Source organism: Podarcis vaucheri (assembly GCF_965113315.1).
Source record: "Podarcis vaucheri genome assembly, chromosome: 10".
In the NCBI taxonomy this organism is placed as follows: domain Eukaryota; kingdom Metazoa; phylum Chordata; class Lepidosauria; order Squamata; family Lacertidae; genus Podarcis; species Podarcis vaucheri.
In genome coordinates this window covers 46146206-46168847 of record NC_138748.1, presented here as the reverse complement: position 1 = coordinate 46168847, position 22642 = coordinate 46146206, and the positions used below count along the sequence as shown (strand labels likewise).

Here is a 22642-nt window from a genome sequence, read left to right as displayed (position 1 = left end):
AATGGGATATAAAATTAATAACTAAAATGTAGAGTGAAATAATATTTGAACTGCTTCGTTTTAGCCATAGCTGAGCACTTACCTCTTCCGAAAGGCACGGTATTCTATCTGCCACAGATTTTTCACAGAACTCCAGGCAGCTTTCCATTTCTTTGGTGCTCCCCTGGTATTTTAATATATAAATGTATATATTATTTTTAGATTCCCTTTGAACATCAGCGTGTTCTTTCACTGACTTATTGGGAACAACATGCCTTAGGCCCCGAGGCCTGATAAACTTCACATTTGCAAAGCTCCAGCACTCTACATGGGTCAAACTGGCAACCCCAGAGAAACAAATCCTTGGAGGTGTTCCACTGACATGAGAGCATAGGAAGAACCGATGTTCTCAAAGTGGCCAACCAGACGCCTGTGGGAAACCCACAAGCAGGGCTCAAACACAACAGCACTCTCCCCTCCTGCGGTTGTCGGCAACTGGTACTCAAAAGCATTACTCCCTCCCATAGCTGTCAATCGTCCCTTATTTGGCGGGACAGTCCCTTATCCCAGCGCCATGTCCCGCTGCTGTCCCTTATTGATGATGTCCCTTAAATTTCCCGGGTTTCAAAGGAAGCAGCTCCTCTCCCTCCCTGCCTGCCAGCCAGGGAGGAAGGAGGCTCCAACTGTGTTGCTTGGCTGCTTTGCTCACCCAATAAGGAGTCTAAGAATGACTGGGGGGGTGGAGTTTGCATGCCTTGTGCCGATCAAATCGGCCGCATTGCCTGGGGACTCGCCTTTGCTCAGCGCTTCCCAGCGGAGAGGTGAAGGTGGTTTTCCTTGCTGCATCCCCTTTGCCGGGTTGCTGCGCTATGGGAACCACCACTTGAGGCTTCGTTTGGCTGTTGGTTGACTAAAATCCCTTATTTTGGCTGCTGATCCCTTATTTTTGAGGCTGCTGGTCCCTTATTTTCAAATCTGTAAGTTGACAGCTATGCTCCCTCCATCTGTGGGAGCAGAGCACAGCCATCATGGCTAGTACCCATTGAAAGCCTTCTCCAAGAATCTGTCCAGTCCTCTTTTCAAGCTATCCAAGTTGGTAGCGTCACTGCCTCCTGTGGCAGTGAGTTCCATAGTCTGACTATGCAATGTGTGAAGAAGCATTTTCCTGAATCCTCTTAACAATCAACTTCATTGGATGGGATGTCCACAGGTTCTAGCGTTATATGAGAGGAAAATTTGCCTTGGCTGCACAGATGTTATTTTTTTAATAATAATTTTTATTAATTTTACATATAATTACATTGCGTAGCATCATATCCCCTTATTAAATCTCTTTGGCTCAACTGAGCCTAATGACTTCCCTCCCTCCCACCTAATGGTTTACAAACTTAAATTTTGCATCTTTGCATTTCACTTCCTTTCCTATTCTGGCTATATCATTACCTAAGTTATTACATTACTCATCCTGAATAGGTAGTAATTTCATCTTACAAATCTTCAGATAACCCTGCTAGTAATGTTCCCAAAGGCTGCTGATGGCTGCACAGATGTTATTGGCCCAGAGATGGAAAGAAGATACAGTACCTACCACAGAAGAATGAAGTTGATGGACGATGCTGAAATGGGTAAAATAACTGGAAGAGTCAGAAATCATTTAGACCAAAATTTTAATAAGGAATGGGGGGAATTTGTAACTTATCTTAAAGACAGTTAAAATCGTTAGTAGGATTGGAATATCACTTGTAGTTTAAGGGTGAATTCTGGACACAATGGAGATGTAAAAGATTTGGATCATCATAAAAGATGCAGGAGGAAATGATTAATATCAGAGAACGGAAGTCCAAGAGATTCCTTGGAATCTTGTTTTTATGATTTATGTTTGATATATCTCTGTAAAATTGTAATTTGAAAAACCAAATAAATTAATAAAGAATTTAAAAGGAGAGGAAAATGTTCCTCTACCGATTTCTCCATGCCGTATGTAATTTTATCGTGCCACCTCTTACTTCCTTTTCTGCTAACTAAATTGTCTTGAATGCCGCAACCTTTCCTCGCAGGCGAGTCAATTTGTCCCCTCATTCGCTTCGCATGCCGTTTTCTGACCCAAAGCAGCTAAAGAGAAACATCAACAGATACCTGGAGCACCCAGAGTAACAGGAGACTCCCAGAGTGATGTAGAGAACCATACATGGTAGCCCTCAACCCTCCTAAGATTTGGACCCAGACAAAATGGTGGGAGGTCCCTGCTGCCTCCAGTGGAATTTGCAGCTGTTATGCTGCTTTGAGACTGGCCTGAGGCCAGCAGCCTGCTCAAGTCTGCTATCAGTGTTACTCCGATGATAATTTACCATGTCTGCTCCGCATTTGATTTACAGACACTAAGCCTGTTGGCAGAGCCATTTGTTTTATTGTTCTTCATTGATTGTACAGCACCTAGTTGTTTAGGTGCTTAATAAATTATTATTATATTACTCTCCCAGCACAAAATCATCTGGCCTCCTCTCTCTTACTGCTTCAGTTAATATCCTTCCAACCCGCCCACTAAGGCTCTGGCTACCATCATTCATGTTTCTGTGTCTTTAAGGATGGGCTGCCAGGAGGCACTTTTCGTGGAGCAACCCTTGGAGGCTGTTTGGCAGGGCCAATTTGTGCAGCATATCCGAGCCAGACTCCTCACAAGGTGAATGACACATGTGAGCGTGTTCAGCCTGATCAGTTGCTCAAGTTACCTATTAACATCCAGGTAAAATTCAACATGTTGGCTTTTGACTTGAAAAGGCTCTGTAATACATGGGCACTACAAGAGCCTCCCTACCCTTCAACAGCTGTGGAAGAGGACACACATAAAGCCCCTTTGCTACAGGTGCTAAGCTCAGTTGGAAAAAAGCAATATCCTTTCTTCTATATCCCTGACATTCCGGAACGAGTTTTCCCACAGTCCAATCCTGCCGACTTTTAAAAGATGCTCCTTTTCGACTGGGCTTTTAAAGGATTTGTTTTATAATCTAATAGGTTCATTTGTTCCTTATCCAGCCTGCATTTTTACTCAACGCTGAGATGTTTTTACCGGCGTTTTTATTTGTACTACTATTTCTTAGCCACCTAATTAAAAATAGAGGGATATTTATATTTTAAAGAAATGAACAAAATAAAAAATAAGTGCTGTTCTCAATCTGCCAACCAAGGCGTTGAAAAAGAGGGAATCCAGAACAGCCAAGGTTAGATGTGTCCAACACTAGCAGCAGGCAAGCAACATTTCCCCCCTTCCTATCCAGCAATTTGTATCCCAATATATTGGGGTTCTTGAACCTATGAAACCAGACTGGCTATAAGCCTGAGAAGCCCATCTGTACAAGAGTGTTAGAAAGTCACAGTCTGCAGTCCAAACATAAATCTAATCCCTGTTCTCAGAACACCCATATCTTTGGGTTCGATTCTAAATCGATAATTCAGAGAAACTGCAATGGCCTATAAGGCCACAACTGAGATGAATTATGATTAGGAATATTAAAAGATGCCTTACAACAAGTCATGCATAGGACTGTGTTATGTTAATGCTTATCTTATCCTTGCTGCCGTTTTTCATCTTTTGGTGGTGTTTTTGTTGATGTTCTTGAGAAATAACCTCCTCCTTTAGTTTTATGGCTTTACAGAACAACCCCCCCCCCATTTGCACCTTCCCAAATGCAGCTGCATTAAATGACTCTTTACACGACTTCTACAAGGTATTTACTACCCTTCTAATAGCTGCCTGAGGAGGCAAATGGCATTCCTCTGCTAACACGCCTGGAGCTGCCCTTGCTCTGCGGCAGGCCAAATTAACTTGCAGGGTTAATATTTACCCAAGACTTCTTTAACCCAGCTCTGCCCACACAGGGAACCAGGCCGCTGGCGTGAAAGGAACTGGTAAAGTACAAATGCAGAAGTAGCCACCGCAAGTGGGCCCCAGAAGAAATTGTGGGCATCAGAAACAGGTTCTGAAACAAACACAGGGAAGAGAAACAGTGTGGGGTGTGATTCCTACAGTGAAATACGGCTGCCAAAAAAATGTCTGAGTTTCTTCAAGCCAGGAACAAGGTGCTGGTAAAGCTTGGAGAGACCATATTGGAGAGCCACTGCCAGCCAGTGTATAGACAGCATTGAGCTAAAAGGGCCAATGGCTTGACTCAGGAAGAGCCTAAGGAGCTGCTCTATACCAGCTTTCCACAACCCTCCTTTACGAACACTTGCCAGACTTTTGTGGCATCTTGCACATCAGTGGGCCCCTAGAAGCAACAGAAGACAAGCTCTGGGAGCAGACCAACTCTCTCTCTAAGTCACATCCTTCCCAGAACACAACTCAGAAGGTAAGCCAAGAGCTCTGTTATGTACCAAAAGCCAGCTGGGGCTGACTTCTGCATGGTAGCTCTTCACTCTCCCCCCTCCGTGCATTTCATTGACTGTGCTTCATCCTCTTCCGCTCCACCCCATTCTTGGCCCCCATGTCCATGGGGAAAAGATAAGATGGAAGAGTTCAAGGCCGAGTGATCTTAGCAAGTCATCCTACATCAAGGGGCAGCCAACATGGTGTTACTGGACTCCAGCTCCCCATCAGTCCAGGGCAGAACAGCCAATGGTCAGGAGTGATGGGAGCTATAATTGGAGGGCACCCTGTTGGCAACCCCAGCTCATGAGATTTAAGTGAAGACAGCCTCTGTTGAGTAAGTGCAACAGCTGACTTTCTGGAGGCCCTTGTGGACCCAACCTCTTGTTTCTGACAAAGCACTACAGCTGTTCCTGAGGACTGAGGGGGAAGGAATCAAAGAGGAACAGGAAGTTGCCTAGGAACAGAAGCGACAGCCACTCTTTCGCTAGAAGGGGCCATGGGTCATTGGTAAAGTATCTGCTATGCAAGCAGAACATCCAAGCTTCAATCTTCAGCTTCTCCAGGTAAAGCTAGAAGTGACCCCTGCCTGTAACTCTGCAGAATCACCACCAGTCAGTGCAGACAACACTGCAAGTCCGACTTGGTATAAGGCAGATTCCTACTTACAGTTTGTGCCTTTAGCCACACAAGAGGCAGCAGGTGAACGGCAAAGAGACACAATTCAAGAATTGTGCACAATTCCAAGCACAATTCAAAGTGTTGGTGCTGACCTTTAAAGCCCTAAACGGCCTCAGCCCAGTATACCTGAAGGAGCGTCTCCATCCCCATCATTCAGCCCAGACACTGAGCTCCAGCTCCGAAGGTCTTCTGGTGGTTGCCTCATTGTGAGAAGTGAGGTTACAGGGAACCAGGCCTTCTTGGTAGTGGTGCCCTCCCATCAGATGTCAACGAAATAAACAACTATCTGACTTTTAGAAGGCACCTGAAGGCAGCCCTGGTTAGGGAAGTTTTTTATGTTTGATGTTTTACCATGTTTTTAATATTCTGTTGGGAGCCGCACAGAGTGACTGGGGAAACCCAGCCAGATGGGTGGGGTATAAACAATAAATTATTATTACTAGGCAAAAAAGAAGGAGTGGAGACAGAGGCAGGCAACTAGGAACAAGTTGGAAATGTGCTTCCTTCCCAGTGAACTCAAGAAGCAGCCAGTCGTTCATTTCCATTGTTAATGCTGTTTAATTCTCTTTCCATATTCTGGTCTTCAATAAAAAGGGTCCATCAATAATTTAGGCACAAGAAAGCGGCGGGCGCAGAGGGTGTCTCTCCTGCCCGCTCACAGTCCCTCTGGCTGAGGGGACACTGTATGTCCATATGCGTGCATACGAGGGCTCCTCATCCCCCCTCTAACGCACACACATACTTCCATCAGGATGTGAATGGAGGTAGAGACAACAGCCACAGAGAACACAGGAAATGAGGAAGGGCCTGGGAGAGTGAAGTCGATACTGGAGGCAGTGAAATGCAGAGGCACATTTTCCCCATCCTCAGGCTAATTGAGGGAACGACTGGACCACAAAGGAAATGGGCTATGTCTGTAGGATATCTGGAGTGAATCACAGATCCAGAACATCATCAGCGGGTCGTAGATCGAAGCCTCTGTCCTGCAGAGGCTTTTCTGCTTGCAGACACCTCCAGACACCCATCACAAATCCCTCTCCTCGACCCACACAATCCTGGTCTGCTCCTGGAAGACGTGGGACCGCACCACCTTCACCAGCTCCTCCGCACTGCCCCAGGCGTGAGGATCCACCCAGGCCCCCAAGCACGGCAAAGTGTGCAGAGTCCACTTGGCCTTCCGGCACTGCTTCAGCACCTCTGAGTCGCGAAGCCCCGGCTTCCCCAGCCAGCTCCTAGAAGGGAAGAGCACAGCAGAGAAACATGCCATCAGTAGACTCCTCGAGACGCTATGAATAATGCATTCGCCAAGATGGGTTAAGTCAAGCATGTTAGCTTAAGCATGTTGAAGTCTAATGGTCTGATCCCAAGAACTGATGGACCGCCAAGCAAACGCTCCAGTTGGGAGCTTCCTCCGCCCCCCTGCACCAGAACGATGTCACAAATCACAGTCCACGTGTGTTCCCATCTGAAGCAAAACATTCAGGATTTTTGCAGAAGGAGCTTAAAAAAATTCAGCAGACGCTGTAACCGCCCAAAGGAGAGTTTGGGCAACCGGTGAAACCTTATGGTCCACAGCGTATTTGGGGATGGAGCGCAGTTCAGTGGTAGGGCACTCATTTCACGTGCAGAAGATCCCTGGTTTCAATCTCCACCCAAGGCCAGGAAAAACTGCATGTCCGAAACTGGGAAGAGCCACTGCCAATCCATATACAGAAAACTGAGATATAGTGCAACCACCTATATGGCTTCTAATGTGGTGGTTTTTAAAAGCTTTCTGCATCAGCACTGCTTGTGAAGGAGTTGCAGGAAAATACTGAAGCAATGAAGGTGCAGGTTTTTAACCAGAGGTTGGATGGCCACCTGTCGCGGATGCTTCTGTTGAGATTCCTGCATTGTAAGGGGTTGAACTAGATGGTCCCTTCCAACTCTGCAATTCTATGGTCCCCCGAGTCAGTTGATTCAGAATATTGGCTCAGCCTATTGGGTCTTACTGTCCTCTTGCACAGAATGAGAATAGTTCCCTAAAAACACTTCCTTGAGGCTACGGAGTTTGGGAGAGGACCAACAAAGATGGGGGAAATTGTCTTTCAGGGAAACTTGTCAGCTGTTCTACTCGTCTTCTCACTGCGAGACACCTGTGTTCTAGGGTGGTCAGCTGCAAAAGCAAGACAAGAGGACATGGCTCCTGCAGCTTTGATTGCAGCGCAGAAGAGGAAATTTCAACAAGCATAGCTTGCTACACCTCCTTAGACGCTTCAATGCCCCAGTCCGCTGCCTTATTTTTTATTTTTTTTCATACTTTTATTTTGCTTTAAACAAATACAGATAAATATAAACAATCAAAATCGAAGAAAATTTATTATGAAAAATCCTTAATAATAATAATAATGAAAAAAGCTTTAAAAACTACAAAAAATATCAAAGTATATGGCATAGAACATAAGCTATTAAGGGAAAGAAAAAATAAAAAAGGGAAAGGGAAAGGAAAGGAGGAGGAGGAGGAAAAAAATAAAATAAAAAGGGGGGGAGGAAGATGAGCCAAAACACAAGAAGGCTCATCTATTGTATGCTTCCATCAAGATCACAACAGATCATTATTCTTATCAATTCTCTCTATCTGCATTCCATAGAATCCCTCATCTTGGTATCAGTGAACATTTCCCTAAGTCCGCTGCCTTATATTCATAGAATCATAAAATTGTAGAGTTGGAAGAGACCACAAGTGCCATCTAGTCCAATCCCCTGCGATGCAGGAAACTTTTGCCCAACGTGAGACTCAAACACATGACCCTGAGATTCAGAGCCTCATCCTCTACAGAGCGAGCTGGACCAGGCCATTTGTTCATTTAGCTCGGTCCACACTGACTGGCAGCAGCTTCCCAGGATTTCAGACAGGGCTATCTCACAGCCCCACTTGGAAACGCCAACGACTGAACCTGGGAGACTGTGCATGCAACACAGATTTCAGACAGTGTCTCTCCTAGTAGCAGGTGCTAGAGGGTGAATCTGGGACATGCTACACGCAAAGAAGATGCTCTTCCACTGAGCTATTGCCCTTCTCCAGGTGGTAATTCAGTAGGGCATGGAGCTGGGTCTAGGCACAATGGAAAGGTTGGTGCTTCTTCCGGCAGGCTCAGCTAGAGGAAGAAGGGCTCTCATCTGGAGCTGTGTCAGGGCAGAGCAGGGGGTGCCGGACTGCCTATACCATCTGAAGCCAGCTCTTCCCATCTGCATTGCAACCCGTGTCAATCCTGAGAAGGGCTTTTCATACCTGACTCCCCTGACGTTCTTCTCTGTGACCTCGACATGGATAACAATGGGGTATATTTCACTTTTAATTAGTTCCCTCGCCACCTGGACCTCCAGCTCCAGCAGGCAGTGTTTGTTCTGCAAGGAAATCCAACAGATTTACTGATTTAAATGGAAAAGAAATAACCCGTCCCTGACAAGTTACATTAAATCAAACCCTACACTGTGAAATATCATTGCTTTTCCAATAGTAATTCCATTAAAGGATGGGATTTACAACCAAACCAGTGAGGAAAAAGAGAGAATTGAAGGGCAGGGTCAGTTGATATACAGCATGCTGGGTGTCCGATACGTCTGGGTGGGAGGAGAACTCGACACTCACCTTCAGGGACACTCGGTCTCCCATGCTAGTCAAGGAGAGCATCACCCCACAGACCTGCATAGCCCACCAGCTTGCAGATCTGCACTCAGAAGACCCTCTTCTCTGGAGAAGGAGGACAAATGGGATGTGAACAGATATTACACAAAATGGCAGTCATGGAGCTTACATAGGAAGTTGTGGAGACAGCTTGTTGGGACTGGTTTGAGGTAGAGGAAGATAATTTGGATTCCCCTCCCTGGAAGCAGGGCCAAAGTGTAGCCATTAAATTTCCCACAGCTCCAGATGGCCGCTAGTACACTCCCTGCTCTGAGAGTAATTGGGAATAGCAGTGTAGATGCTCTCGCCACAAAGAGTTGCCAGGGTAGTGTTACAATAAAAGGGGAATCTAATTTGTCTCGAGTTTTTCCATAAGGCGGTTTAGCATAACCGTTCGTCTCGCCCTGCCTCTCAGCCCTGAAATTGCAGTGCTCTAGTCCTCACCTTTCCAATAGCCTCCTTGATGGTGCGCATCTTCCCGCAGTTCCTCTGGCTTTCAGAGATCCCATCAGCGATAAGAATATTCTTGGAGGAGGCAGAGGAGAGTCTTTGGTCAGGAGGGGCATCTGTGAATACAGGGAGCAAAAACCACAAAAGGACAAGTTGTGGAGGAGATGTTACAATAAGAATGAGTTGTCATTGGGGGGGGGGGGTTTGCTTTCAAAGCCTAGGCCAGGAGTAGGCAACCTAAGGCCCGTGGGCCAGATGCGGCCCAATCGCCTTCTCAATCCGGCCCGCAGACGGTCTGGGAATCTGCATGTTTTTACATGAGTAGAATGTGTGCTTTTATTTAAAATGCATCTTTGGGTTATTCGTGGGGCATAGGAATTCGTTCATCCCCCCCCCCAAAAAAAAAAATAGTCCAGCCCACCACATGGTCTGAGGCACAGTGGACCGGCCCATGGCTGAAAAAGGCTGCTCACCCCTAGCCTAGGCTAAGACATGCACCTTCAATCTGAAATTCTCTTTAATCAAAATTAAGTCCCAGTGAATTCAGTTACATTTATTTTCAGTTAAGAGTGCAGGGAATGGCAGCCTAAGGCAAACCTGCGAGTCAAATCCACTGAACACACTGGGAGATATTTTTGAATAAACATGCATTGGATCGCACTGTAAATCATGCAAGTTGCAATGCAGAACTTTTCTCAAAAAAATTGCCCTATTTTTTTTCTTTTGCAAGGGAAGGAAAACAGAAGCAACGTCTTTTGTTTTTATGACCTTAGCGCTGTAGTTCCCAGTAGTTTTGTTAAGGAGATCAACCAATGGATTTTTTTCAAGATCCATCTATTGGCCCTGACCTCGATGCAGAAGAACTTCCTGTCCTTTCATTTTCCACACCACACGGTACAAGAATCATAGCACAACCTCAAGCTCCCACATTTCACTGCATTAGGAGGCATTAATTTTGTATCAGCAGCAACACTATGGGCCATGAACATGGGTCAGTGGCGGGTTTTCTTCTTTACATCATGGGTGGGGGACCTGTGGCCTTCTGGATGTTGTTGGACTCCAACTCCCATCATCCCTGGCCACTGGCTACGTTGGCTGGGGCCGATGGGAGTTGGAGTCCAACAATGTCAGGAAGGCCATAGGTCTCCCATCTCTGCTTTCCATGAATAGAGATCCTCAGAGTTCTGTTTCCTACACCCAAAGTGTGGAACCTGCATTTGTGGGGCTCAGGTAGGGAAGGGCAAAAGGCACAAAGTCTTGTCAAAAGTTGCCCCCCACCCACTTCAAGATGCAGAAGGAAGATCCTTGCTCAAAGCAAGGGTGGAGAACATGTGGTCCTTCAGGTGTGGTTGGGCTACATCTCCCATCAACCCCAGCCAGTAGGACCAACAGGTTGAGATGATGGGGAGTTGCAACCTCTGCAAGGCCTGGATCACCCCAACTCTGAGCTAGAGGCATGAAAAGGAGACTTTCAATGCTTACTCCTGTAGGAGTAAAGATTATTAAACCAGAGACTCATTTCCTAGCATGGTCTCAAGGTGCAAGTCCAGAGCTAGGATAAAGGATGTAGACCCACTTGGCGTTTCCGGCTTCACCACCGGCCCATTGTCAAATCACTCAGCCTCTCCTGCTTACCAGACGGGCACGAGCAAAAGTCCTGATGGGAGGAAGGGAGAGCCAGAAGGTTCTTAATGAGACGGGGTGCTAAGCATGCAGGTGAGAGCATGACAGGACGACGGGTCTGAACCATGAGAGGACATACTGGGCTGTAGGGCTTTTCAGTTCCACCTGCAAATAAAAAGGCAGGGTCAGTGAGCAAGAGAAGCGAGGGCAGGCTTGCTGGCTTATATGTCTTTAATATGGTGATGGTTGGGAGCTGCGTGGGCCTTTGAGGTCCCCATTCCCTGACCCCTGCAAGCTCTGCTCAGCCCTGTTCTGGCTGGAGAGGGCCTGCTTATTTATTTTCCAAGCGGAACAAGGAGTCCTGTGACCCAACACGAAGCAGGGATGGGAAACCTGTTGCTCTCCAAGTGCTGCTGGACTGCAGCTCCCATAATTCCTGAGCACTGGCCATGCTGGTCGAGGCTGATGGGAATTTGAGTCCAATAGCAACCAGGAGGGCCACAGCTTCCCCATCCCTACCACCCTACCATAAGGTAAAGGTAAAGGGACCCCTGACCATTAGGTCCAGCCGACCATAAAGACTAGCAAATAGGACCAGTGAATAAAGCACAAGCTTTATTCAGGCAAGAGCAAGTGCCTATCACCATCATCTATGATTTACTGCAAGGTAGGGAACCTCAGTCCTGGGGGCCACATGAAGCTCTCCATTTGGCCCTCGATGAGACTGTGCCAGGCCACATACCCCTCCCACAGGCCATACCCTCCTCAAATGCTTTTGCCAGGCTGTGATGTAACTTAATCAACAAAGGCAAGAATCACATCCATTGTTCTGCCCGCTTTGGCATCTACTCCTGACCCTCAGAAGGTTGCCCTTGAAGGAATGGGGTCCTTGGGTTGAAAGGGGCCCCCACCCTCGCTCTGTAGTTATCTTGGGGAAAACGAGAGGGAAGGAATGAGATTCCCATGCTTCCCACTTCTTTGGCAGGCACACAATGCCGGCATAATCCAACTCTATGGTTATCATCAGAGTGCCTTCTCCAAGATCAACATGTGGTTAACAAAGGAAGGGCCTTTTCAGTGGTGGCACTGTGGCAATGGAGCGTTCTCCCAAGAGAAAGGCTCACCTGGAAGCCACTCAAATGCCTCATCAGTGCCTAAGTAAAAGCTTTTTTAAAAAAAATAAATCTATTTAATCCTGGCCCATTTTTATGATTTTCTAGATTAGCTGTTATTCTTTATTTTTAAGTACTAGCTATTTTAATGTGGGTTCCCCCCATTCATTTTATTGAAAGCCACCCCGATTGCATAATTAAAGGGTGGAGTATCCACAAATTAGTGAATGAATAAATAAATTCACCGGGGCCAGACAGTCAGAGCATATAACGCCAATCCTGGCCTGGCTGGATTAGTTTCTGGGCCCAGTTCAAAGTGCTGGTTTTGACCTCTAAAGCCTTAAGCAGCGCAGGACAGCAATACCTCAACAACTGCCTCTCCCCATATGAACTCATCCAGACCCTGTGATATTAATCTGAGGCCCTTCTTCATGTGTTTCCTTCACAAGAGGTTCACAGGGCCCTTTTCTGCAGTCCCCACCCCCCATTGCGGAATGCCCTTCCAAGAGAGGCTCGCCTGGCGCCTTCATTACATATCTTTAGGCACCAGGTGAAAATGTTTCTCTACAACCAGGCCTTTGGCTGATTAACATTCTATGTCTTTTAAAAATGTGTTTGTGGGGAGGGGGGCGTTACTGGTTTGCTTTTGTTCTCTCCTTTCTATTTTGGGTTCTTGCTTCGTATTTTTATGTTGTGAGCCACCCTGTGATCTTTGGGTGGTGTTTTGCATATTGAATAAATCAAGCAAATCCTCATGAATATGCAAAACACAGACACAGAGAAACACTGCCCCTGTGTAGAGAGCCCTCACACCACAGTAGGTAGACCATTTGTGGGAGCTACTTATCTGATGTTAACTCAAGAGCAACTCTTTTCTGTTGGGAGCAGAGGTTTGCAAATTCACCTGGGCAAAGCTCTTGCCAAGGGGCCTCCTCACTCTGCCCCCCTTGCTGCTTATGTTTCACCAGGCGAAGCTGGTCCAGGGCCCGTTTCTTCAGCTGGAAAGAACAAAGAGAAAGGGAGGGGAGGGGAGGGGGGGAAGGAGACAGACAGAACAAAGCATGCATCACTCAGGCGCTTGCAAAATGACAGCTACATGTTTATTATTGGAAGTTAAATAGGCTGTGCCTTGAGATACAACTCCCCGAGTGAGGCAGGGCATAGCAGCAATTAAGAGCCTTCCTCTCTCGCAAGCTCCGGTCCTTCGAGAAAACGGCTCAAGATAACAATGCAAGGCATTTCTGTGCATCTCCCATAAGGGAAGGCTGTCCCTAAGAAAACGCTGCACCAGCAGAGACAACGGCTACCACACAGGGAAGTGTAGCACTCTTCGCCTAGGCTGTGTGTCGGAGAGAGAAAGGCAGCAAGAAACCAGCTACCCGATCCAAGAAACCAGACACTGAGGCCAGGAAGTAGGACCCGAGGGCTGCTCCAAGCTTTGCAGTCTGTGGACAAGGGAAGAGGCTTAGACCAGGATGGGGTTTTCTCTCTCCATCTTCCCTTCCACACCGCAACCCTGGATTTTGCCATGGTGAGCCTCCCTAAGTCAAGAGCTGCGATGATTTCCTAAAATGCAGAACCCTTCTGCCTATAAATTGGTCTAAAACATCACAATCCTGCATCTTCAGCTACTCGTGGTGGCTTATGACCGCCAGACTTTTCATGGCAATTCCAGATGGGTGCGACTTGATCACTCCACAGCTGAGATAAAAGTACTTCCTGCATGTTCAAAAGCACTCCCTCCTTGACGGTACGTCACACGTTGCAGGAAAGAACCTTCTTATTACTATTAGCAAAGATTCATATTCAGCCCTTCATCCCAGGGACGAATGTTTAGTAGGCTAGCCTGGAGAGAGACTGACTGGCCTGGGTTGCCCATTGTGTTTTGTAGTTGAGTGGGGATTTGAACTCGGGTCTCTGTGGTCCAAGTCCTTCATTCTATCTGCTGCACGACACTGGCTGCACCATATCATTTTGTGTTTTTATACTGTAAAAGTGATCTTCGGTTGAAGGGCAGTTACTGATTGATTGATTGATTGATTGATTGACTGATTTGCAGGTTCCAGGATTGAGTCTAGACAATTCCTCTTGTGCACAGCTTACAAATGTGAGCCTCCTCTCTCAACAGCTTTGGCTTAACAGCCAAGGAGTTATACCAAAATCACCAATGAGCTGCAACCATTCTATCTGCTTTTTTCCCTCTGCTCCCTTCTCAATCCCTTTTCCTTTTGGATTGCAACCCTGAGGATAGGGACTCCCTTACTAAGTGCAAGCTGTTCTGGAAGGCTTTTGGAGAAGGGGGCTCCCCAAGAGTGGAATAAAAGAACTTTTATGATTAACAATAATAATACCACCACCAGTCCTTTCTTCCCAACCCACACATTCCCCCTGTTCTCTCACCTCCAGCTTACCTTAGTCTTGCAGCCTTTTTGCTGGGCTGCCACTTGACTTTTCTCCTGTATCTTCAAGAGCTGATGAGCCCTGAAAGATGACAGCAATTGAAAACCAGCTTGCTGGGAGGGAGGCGCACACAGACAGACAGACAGACAGACAGACAGAGAGAAGCAGAACCGTGTGGCCAACTGCTCTCAAGAGGCACAGGAATTGATCATTCCCAACGCCCTTTTTAGTGAAGAAGGCATATTGAGATATCTCTCATCCTCACAAACAGGCAGCTTGGTAAGCCTCAGCTCCTGTTTTGCTTAGCAAGGCATGGAAACACAGAGGTACACTGTCAGTGCTTCCAAACAGTCAGCGTTTTGCAGGATTCAAGCGCACATCAGAACTTTAGGTCTGTGCAACTAAAGTGGATTAAGGGACTCAGTCGGCCTAGCAGAACAAATCCAGTTTAACAAAAACAAAAACAAAAGCCAGACTTAATGCAATTTGGAAAGTGATGGGGAATTCAGTGTAGAATTCAACACTGGAAAGAGGGAGGTGCAACTGGGCTTTCATTAAGGAAAGTCAATTAATCAAATGGATTTTAAAAATAAATCAAATGTGCATAAATGTGCGTACAATTACAACAATAGCTTATGTAAGTGAGGGGAGGCATGGTGATGGAAGTGCTTATGCTTCAGCAAGGGCCATCTGTGAAGAAAGTGATGTGGGGGGGGGTACCACTTCTAAGATATACCTGCCACCTTCAGTTTTTGCAAGTATTTAGGGTAAACTCACATTTAACTTTAAAAAAATAAAAAATTAAAACTTACCACCCAATCAAACCAGAGATGCTTTTTTTTAGTCTATTAAAATGGCCCTAACCAATTAATTTAAATTATTAAAGGTTGCAGCCTGAACTTTTATATACACATCATTACTTCCAGAGGGGCAGCCGTGTTAAGTCTTTTGCAGCAAGAACCATTTATTACGGCAAATTCCGTTAGCCTTTAAGATGCCACAGGACTGTGTGGTCATTACTTATTTCCACTCTGTTCCAAGTGCTTTAACACAATTCTCTTCTCATTCATCTCTAATGATACTGGACGTGAGCTCAGTGCACAGATCCTAACCAGGGAAGGCCACATGGATATTCCAGAGCTGAGGGGCAACGACCCGGTCTCCCAAATCCCAGCTCAAATCCACTGATTCACCAGTTCCCTACAGCTCCCAGGCAGCCTCTGCAACAGCAACGTGGCCACGTCTCCACCTGGCTGCCCCCCACCAAATTTCTGCCTCTGTTGCCTTACCCAGCACCCAGCCTTCTCTAAAAATCCAATGGAAACACAATAAAAAGCACGGCAACAAATAAAACTCAATTAGCTCTCCAAAACCCAAGTCCATCTAAAATTAATCCAATAACGCTACATAAATATTACAAGATACCTTTAAAAACCCAGTTTAAACAAGGATGCTTTTGCAGATCCTGCTAAAAACCTGCAGGCTAGACTTGGGCAATTCTCAGGGGGCAGAATGTTCCACAAAGCTCTTGCAACTGTTAGGATTCCTCAAAGGAGGAGGGCCTTACCAGAAGAAATTAAATGGGGGCGGGGAGGCACTCACTAACAACCTCCCCTCCTCCCGGTTGTGGGTTCCCCTATAAACCCTTCTCCTACAGCACCCACATATCATAGTGGTGCTTAGATCTATGGGTTACAACTCGCCGTACCTTGTGCTAGTCAAGTGCTGCAACTACAAAAAAATAGAGGGGAATCTTAAGAAGCTGCCTGATGCCATCTCTTGGTATTAGTCGCTCTCTAGATCTCTGTTATGCCCAGAGCTGTTTTCCGGGTTCTGCTGCCCAAAGAGAACGACTGCATCTAAATGTACTTAAGCTACAGGGAGGGAGTTTTCCGCTGAGAATCAGGAGAAAAGTCTTGAATGGTTATGGGAAGGGTTGTAGTGCAGGGCTTTGAATGCTGAAGGCCCCACGTTCATTTCCCATTATCTCCCGGTAGAGGTGGAAATGTCCGCTGCCTGAAGCCCTGGAGAGATGCTCCCAGCCAATGTAGACACAGCCAGATGTTCCAGTGGGCCTGACTCCTTATAAGTTCCCTGTGCTCTTAAGAGCAGCTTAGAAGGCAGCCAATGGCCAAAGCAGGGTGGAGGGATCCTCCTTCACTGCCAATCTTAATAATAATAATAATTATTATTATTATTATTATTATTATTATTATTATTTATCATTTGTACTCCGCCCATCTGGCTGGCTTTCTCCAGCCACTCTGGGCGGCTTCCAACAAAGATTAAAAATACATTAAAATGTCACACATTAAAAACTTCCCTGAACAGGGCTGCCTTCAGATGTCTTCTAAATGTCAGGTAGTCCTTTCCCCCATTTTTCACTAGAGATACCAGGCATTGACCTTGGTAGCTTCCAGACAACCCGCTTACTGATCATACATCCCAATTTGTTCGCAGGGAGATTAGATGACAGGTGGCTGTTTACTGGGCATCCATTCCGGTTTGCTTACTGGGAAGTTAGAGGATGTTGCCTCAAGTGTTACCCCACACTTTCCATTGCATTTTCCAGTTTCTTTCCTCATTGCAAGAAGTATGATTAGGGCGGGGCAAGGGAAGGGGGGGGGAATGTGGTGGTTGTATAAGGCCTCCCTTGCCTAAAGGATAACTTACTTAGTAGAGCATGAGATTCTTAATGTCAGGGTCATAGGTTCGAAAGGATTCCTACATTGCAAGGGGTTGGACTAGATGACCCCCGTGGTCCCTTCCAGCTCTACAATTCCATGATTCTCTCATTCGGCTATAACTGCACAGCCTGAATTTGCCAGTATGACTGAATCCCACCCCAAAAGACTAGAAGCATCCCTTGTGCTTTTAAAGCAGCCCTCTGCCCACTTAAGTTCTTGTGCATTAAATCACACCCAAGTTCTTGTGCATTAAATCACACCCCTGCTTGGCAGGGGGTTGGACTCGATGGCCCTTGTGGTCTCTTCCAACTCTATGATTCTATGATTCTATGACAGAGGCCCATTACCTGCTGTAGTTAGGTACCGTGCCACTGTCCAAGTCCTGGAGGGTGAAGGGATCCACGCGGGCACAGTACCACTCCAGCCGCCCCTTGTACAAAGTGTCCGTGACGTGAAGGATCTCCCGGTGCTTCACGCACAAGGCGTAAGGGTCAGCAAGCTCCAGGAGGCTCAGGTTGGCCCGTACATAAAACGAGTCGCCAGGAACCTTCTTCCCAGCATCCAGTGCTTCTTTGAGAGGCTGGTATCCTGGTAAAGAGAAGAGGATGCAAATGAGAAGGGCCCTACTGGATCAGGCCAAAGGCCCATCTACTCCAGCTTCCTGACTCCTGCATTTGCCAACCAGGTAGCTCACAAGCCAGACATGGAAACAGCAGATCTCTCTTGTTGTTGCTGCTCACCCCTCCACCACTAGTACAGCCTCTACCATGCAGAAGAGACAGCAAATAGCAGTTGAGAAGCCCAAATAAATGCATTAGTTTACCATCCTCTTCAGGAAAACAAATGGGGGCTCAAGGAGAAGCTGGCAAACATCAATACAGTCCCTGCCTTCAGGCTTACAATCTAAATGACACAGCACAAAAGGAAAAGTGACTGGGAGGAAGGAGGAGGAAAAAAAGCAAAATCACGTGCGGTTTTGTAACAAAGGGCCCCTCTGCACTTGGTTTTTGTTTGGGTTTTGCAGATAAGGAACAAGTTGTTGTGAGGAAGCTCTTGTAATGACCAGCTGGAATGAAAAGAGTTCCAAGGAGAGGAGGAGGAGGAGGAGCTATGAGTTGCTGGTCTCTTGGCAGAGCAGATGGATGGAGTGCCCTGCTTTCTTTCCCTCCAACAGCTGGAGCTCAGTGGAGCGGATGTCTCCAAGTTATTGTTGATGGAGGAAGGAACCTGATGGAGCTCATCGCGATGTAAAGTGCAAAGAAAAAGTCACACGAGAGAGGGCAATGATAGAGAGAAGTCTTCAAATTCTGTGTAACTGGAAAAATGCTCCACATGAAATTAGGAACTCGCAGGAGCTCCAAAGAAAAAAAAAGGGGGGGAAGATGGGAGATCTAGAAGCCTCATGGATCCCTCTCCAACATCAGATAAGCAGGTGTGACTTAGGAGGCCCAATAAGTGGCCCCTCTACTCCTCCTATCTCTCCTGTGAACATGGTGTTCAAAAAAGCATTTGAGGGAGAGAGAGAGAGAACTTCTGTATCCTGGTACTGATCAGCATGAGAGCAGGACAACACTGCCTTGCTCCAAAAAATGAGCAACAGGAAGAATCAGTGGCTGGTCCCCTCTCCTTGCTCTTTTGCACGGGACTCTGCAATTCCAGCATTGTGACAAGGCTGCTTGGAGAAGTCCTCTAAAGTGAGGTTCTGTATGTAAAAGAAGCACTAGTTTAAAGATGCTAGTTTAAAGCTGGTAAAATGCGGTCTTGACTATGCTACCACTCAGTGGATTTGTAACTGGCTGACTGACCGAACCCAAAGGGTGCTCATCAATGGTTCCTCTTCATCCTGGAGAAGAGTGACTAGTGGGGTGCCACAGGGTTCTGTCTTGGGCCCAGTCTTATTCAACATCTTTATCAATGACTTGGATGATGGACTCAAGGGCATCCTGATCAAATTTGCAGATGACACCAAACTGGGAGGGGTGGCTAACACCCCAGAGGACAGGATCACACTTCAAAACGACCTTGACAGATTAGAGAACTGGGCAAAAATAAACAAGATGAATTTTAACAGGGAGAAATGTAAAGTATTGCACTTGGGCAAAAAAAATGAGAGGCACAAATACAAGATGGGTGACACCTGGCTTGAGAGCAGTACATGTGAAAAGGATCTAGGAGTCTTGGTTGACCACAAACTTGACATGAGCCAACAGTGTGACGCGGCAGCTAAAAAAGCCAATGCAATTCTGGGCTGCATCAATAGGAGTATAGCATCTAGATCAAGGGAAGTAATAGTGCCACTGTATTCTGCTCTGGTCAGACCACACCTGGAGTACTGTGTCCAGTTCTGGGCACCACAATTCAAGAAGGACACTGACAAACTGGAACGTGTCCAGAGGAGGGCAACCAAAATGGTCAAAGGCCTGGAAACGATGCCTTATGAGGAACGGCTAAGGGAGCTGGGCATGTTTAGCCTGGAGAAGAGGAGGTTAAGGGGTGATATGATAGCCATGTTCAAATATATAAAAGGATGTCACATGGAGGAGGGAGAAAGGTTGTTTTCTGCTGCTCCGGAGAAGCGGACACGGAGCAATGGATCCAAACTACAAGAAAGAAGATTCCACCTAAACATTAGGAAGAACTTCCTGACAGTGAGAGCTGTTCGACAGTGGAATTTGCTGCCCAGGAGTGTGGTGGAGTCTCCTACTTTGGAGGTCTTTAAGCAGAGGCTTGACAACCATATGTCAGGAGTGCTCTGATGGTGTTTCCTGCTTGGCAGGGGGTTGGACTCGATGGCCCTTGTGGTCTCTTCCAACTCTATGATTCTATGATTCTATGATTCTATGATGCTGATTATAAAAAGCTGATTCTGGAGAGAGGGCTCCATAACGGCCCTGCTACTCAAAGGAAGAGAGGCATCTGGGCTTCCAACCCAAACTGCCCCCCAGGCACTAACTCCCATGATCTGAATCCAAGCTAGTGGGGAGTCTGGCTTGAGCTGGCCAGATTTTGGACAAGTTCCACCTGGGTGACTTAAATTAAAATCAGGGGCTCTTATCACTGCAAGGGTAATCCTTAAAGCTGTACATGCAAATTAAAAAGCCATGGGATACCAGAGACTCGCAGCAGCAATGGGAAATCTGTCCCAGCATGGCAACCTATAAAGGTAAAGGTACCCCTGCCCGAACGGGCCAGTCTTGCCAGACTGTGGGGTTTGTGCGCCCATCTCACATTTATTGGCCGGGGGCCAGCGCTGTCCGGGGACACTTCCGGGTCACGTGGCCAGCGTGACAACGCTGCTCTGGCGAGCCAGAGCCGCACACGGAACGCCGTTTACCTTCCCGCTGGTAAGCGGTACCTATTTATCTACTTGCACCCGGAGGTGCTTTCGAACTGCTAGGTGGGCAGGCGCTGGGACCGAACAGCGGGAGCGCACCCCGCCGCGGGGATTCGAACCGCCGACCTTTCGATCGGCAAGCCCTAGGCGTTGAGGCTTTAGCCCACAGCGCCACCCGCGTCCCAATGGCAACCTATATGATACCCTAAATGAACGGTGTGGTATATACTTCAAGTATTGCAAAAGAAAAGCATAGAGCTACAACAGGGGCACTGCACTGAACTGCCACTCTTGGCTAACTGCAGGCCTCGTGTGATCTAAGGGTTCTAAGATATCATTCCATAGCCACAGGGACTAGAAACTTGGTTTGTGCTTACTTCTTCTAAATAAATCAAAACTTGAAAAGTGGCAGCACTCTAGGCCAGATATTCAGCTAAAATGTTTCTGCAGCAGCATCACAGCTGTGCAACAGACCCACAGCCTTGACTGTCCAGATTAGTTAAGGACAGAACAATCACATATGCAGGATTGGGTAAAAGTGGCTTACCTCTCATATCAGGGAGGAAAAGCAGAGCAGATGGATCATCCCAGTGCAGCAGACTCAGGTAAGCTACTTCCAGGGTGCAGTTCTCCAGAGAGAGCACTTCCCCATTTAGCTGCAGACCCCTAAGCTGCCACAGAAACACACACAGAGTAGAGATGCAGGGATCAGTTACAATTAGCTTTGTAAAAAAATAATAATAATCTGGACTTTAAAAAAAAGAAAAAGAACCGTGCTGCTATCTCTCCATCCATCCCCTCTGCAATCTTTAAAACAAAACAAGCAAGCAAGCAAGCTGTAGGCTGTTAATGCACGCTTGATAGCAGGTTTCCCGGGGACAGGAGATCTGAAAAAACAGGCTGCTGTTGGATTCTTTGATCTTTCTTCAAAGAAGGGGTGCAGGGAATTGGGAGATCCTAAACTGAAGAAGAACTTTCCAGAGCTACTGAGACAGGCTCCAGGCCGCTCTGTTCAGAGGTGGTCTTGTGGCCTATGCACATTCACCCCAATGCCCATGTAAATGCTGGGGAACAGCACAACTTTTGGGGAGAATCAGGAACAAAGGAAGCTAACTGTTGCAGCCTAGAGGAATATCAGCCACTACAGTAGCACATGGACTGACATTAAGAGCAGCAATAGAAGAAAGGGGGGAAACCCTAGGCCTAGCTTGGCCCTTGAGACTCTCCCCAGTCACACCCTCCTTGAGCATTTTTGCCTGGCTGGAATATGTCTGTTAACTCTGCTAATGCCTCTTGCTTGCCTGGATAGAGGATAGATCAGAGCTGTGTGAAACTAGCCTGTCTAACAAAAGTAAAATCTGCATATATTGCTCTGCCTGCTTTGCCTCTGGCCCCTCCCACCACAAGCACATGGCCCATGGAAGGTTGTGCAGAGGGAAATGCAACCTTTGCACTGAAAAAGGCTCCCCAGCATTGCTAGAGCAGGTGATGGGAGTCGGGCATTTAAGTGGGCACAGGTGTGCAAATCAGATTCAGAAACTAAAAAGGATGCCCAATCTTTTGGTAGTTGGTGTAGCCTGGTGGGTAAAAGACTTAAGAGCTGGGACTCAGGATATCCTAGGTTTGAATCTTGCCTCTACCATGAACTTGTTAGGCAAGCCTCTCTTTCAGATTTCTATCTGCAAAATGGGAACAACAGCAATACTTGACAGCAACTACCCAGCTGTTGCAAGAAGGACAACGAGGTAATGTATATGAAGTGTTTTGGGAACACTGAATGCCGCCTTGTACCTAGTCAGACCGTCGCTCCACCTGGCTCAGTATTCCCAACACTAAAGATATCGCTGGACTACAATTCCCACAATCCCTGACCATCAGACTCTGCTGGCTGGGGCTGATGGGAGCTGGAGTCCATCGACACCTGGAGCACCATGCCACAGGCTCCCCACCTGTCAGTGGGGCTTGCACAAACTTTCATTGGTTCTCCAGGGTTTCAGACAGGAATATTTCCCAGTCCTGTCTGAAGATACTAAGAATCGAACCTGGAACTTTTTTCCATGGAAAGCATGTCTCTGTCACCAAGTTACATCCCTCCCTAACCACCTTGATTGCTTGAAAAGGTTAAATTACATGTGAAGCATAATTAGTATAGTCTTGAAAAGGACCAAGCCCACATCCACATATCAGCACCATCCTCCATTGGGGGGGGGGTTATGCAAATAAACCACTTATGACCTGGTGCCAGGTTTAGTTACGCATGGGTGTAAATGACATCTCCATTGCAGGACTTGTGCAAAAGTATGAGGGGACCCGTGCAAAAGTAACTAGGCAGCCGCTTAATGTCTG

The 22642-nt window shown here is 46.8% G+C and overlaps 1 protein-coding gene across 3 annotated transcripts in view; it reads right to left on the bottom strand.

The window, feature by feature from the left end:
• Nucleotides 1–5561: 5561 nt before the first annotated feature.
• CARD10 (caspase recruitment domain family member 10) overlaps nt 5562–22642 on the bottom strand; it is a 40862-nt gene continuing 23781 nt past the window's right edge. For all 3 annotated transcript variants that reach the window (XM_082241411.1, XM_082241412.1, XM_082241413.1), the window contains 8 exons: nt 20844–20967; nt 17310–17550; nt 14287–14356; nt 12780–12873; nt 10776–10928; nt 9135–9256; nt 8295–8410; nt 5562–6255 (listed from right to left, as the gene is read on the bottom strand). In XM_082241411.1, coding sequence (XP_082097537.1) covers nt 6048–6255; nt 8295–8410; nt 9135–9256; nt 10776–10928; nt 12780–12873; nt 14287–14356; nt 17310–17550; nt 20844–20967 — 1128 coding nt within the window. In that variant the 3' untranslated portion in view covers nt 5562–6047. The remainder of the gene's footprint in view (nt 6256–8294; nt 8411–9134; nt 9257–10775; nt 10929–12779; nt 12874–14286; nt 14357–17309; nt 17551–20843; nt 20968–22642) is intronic.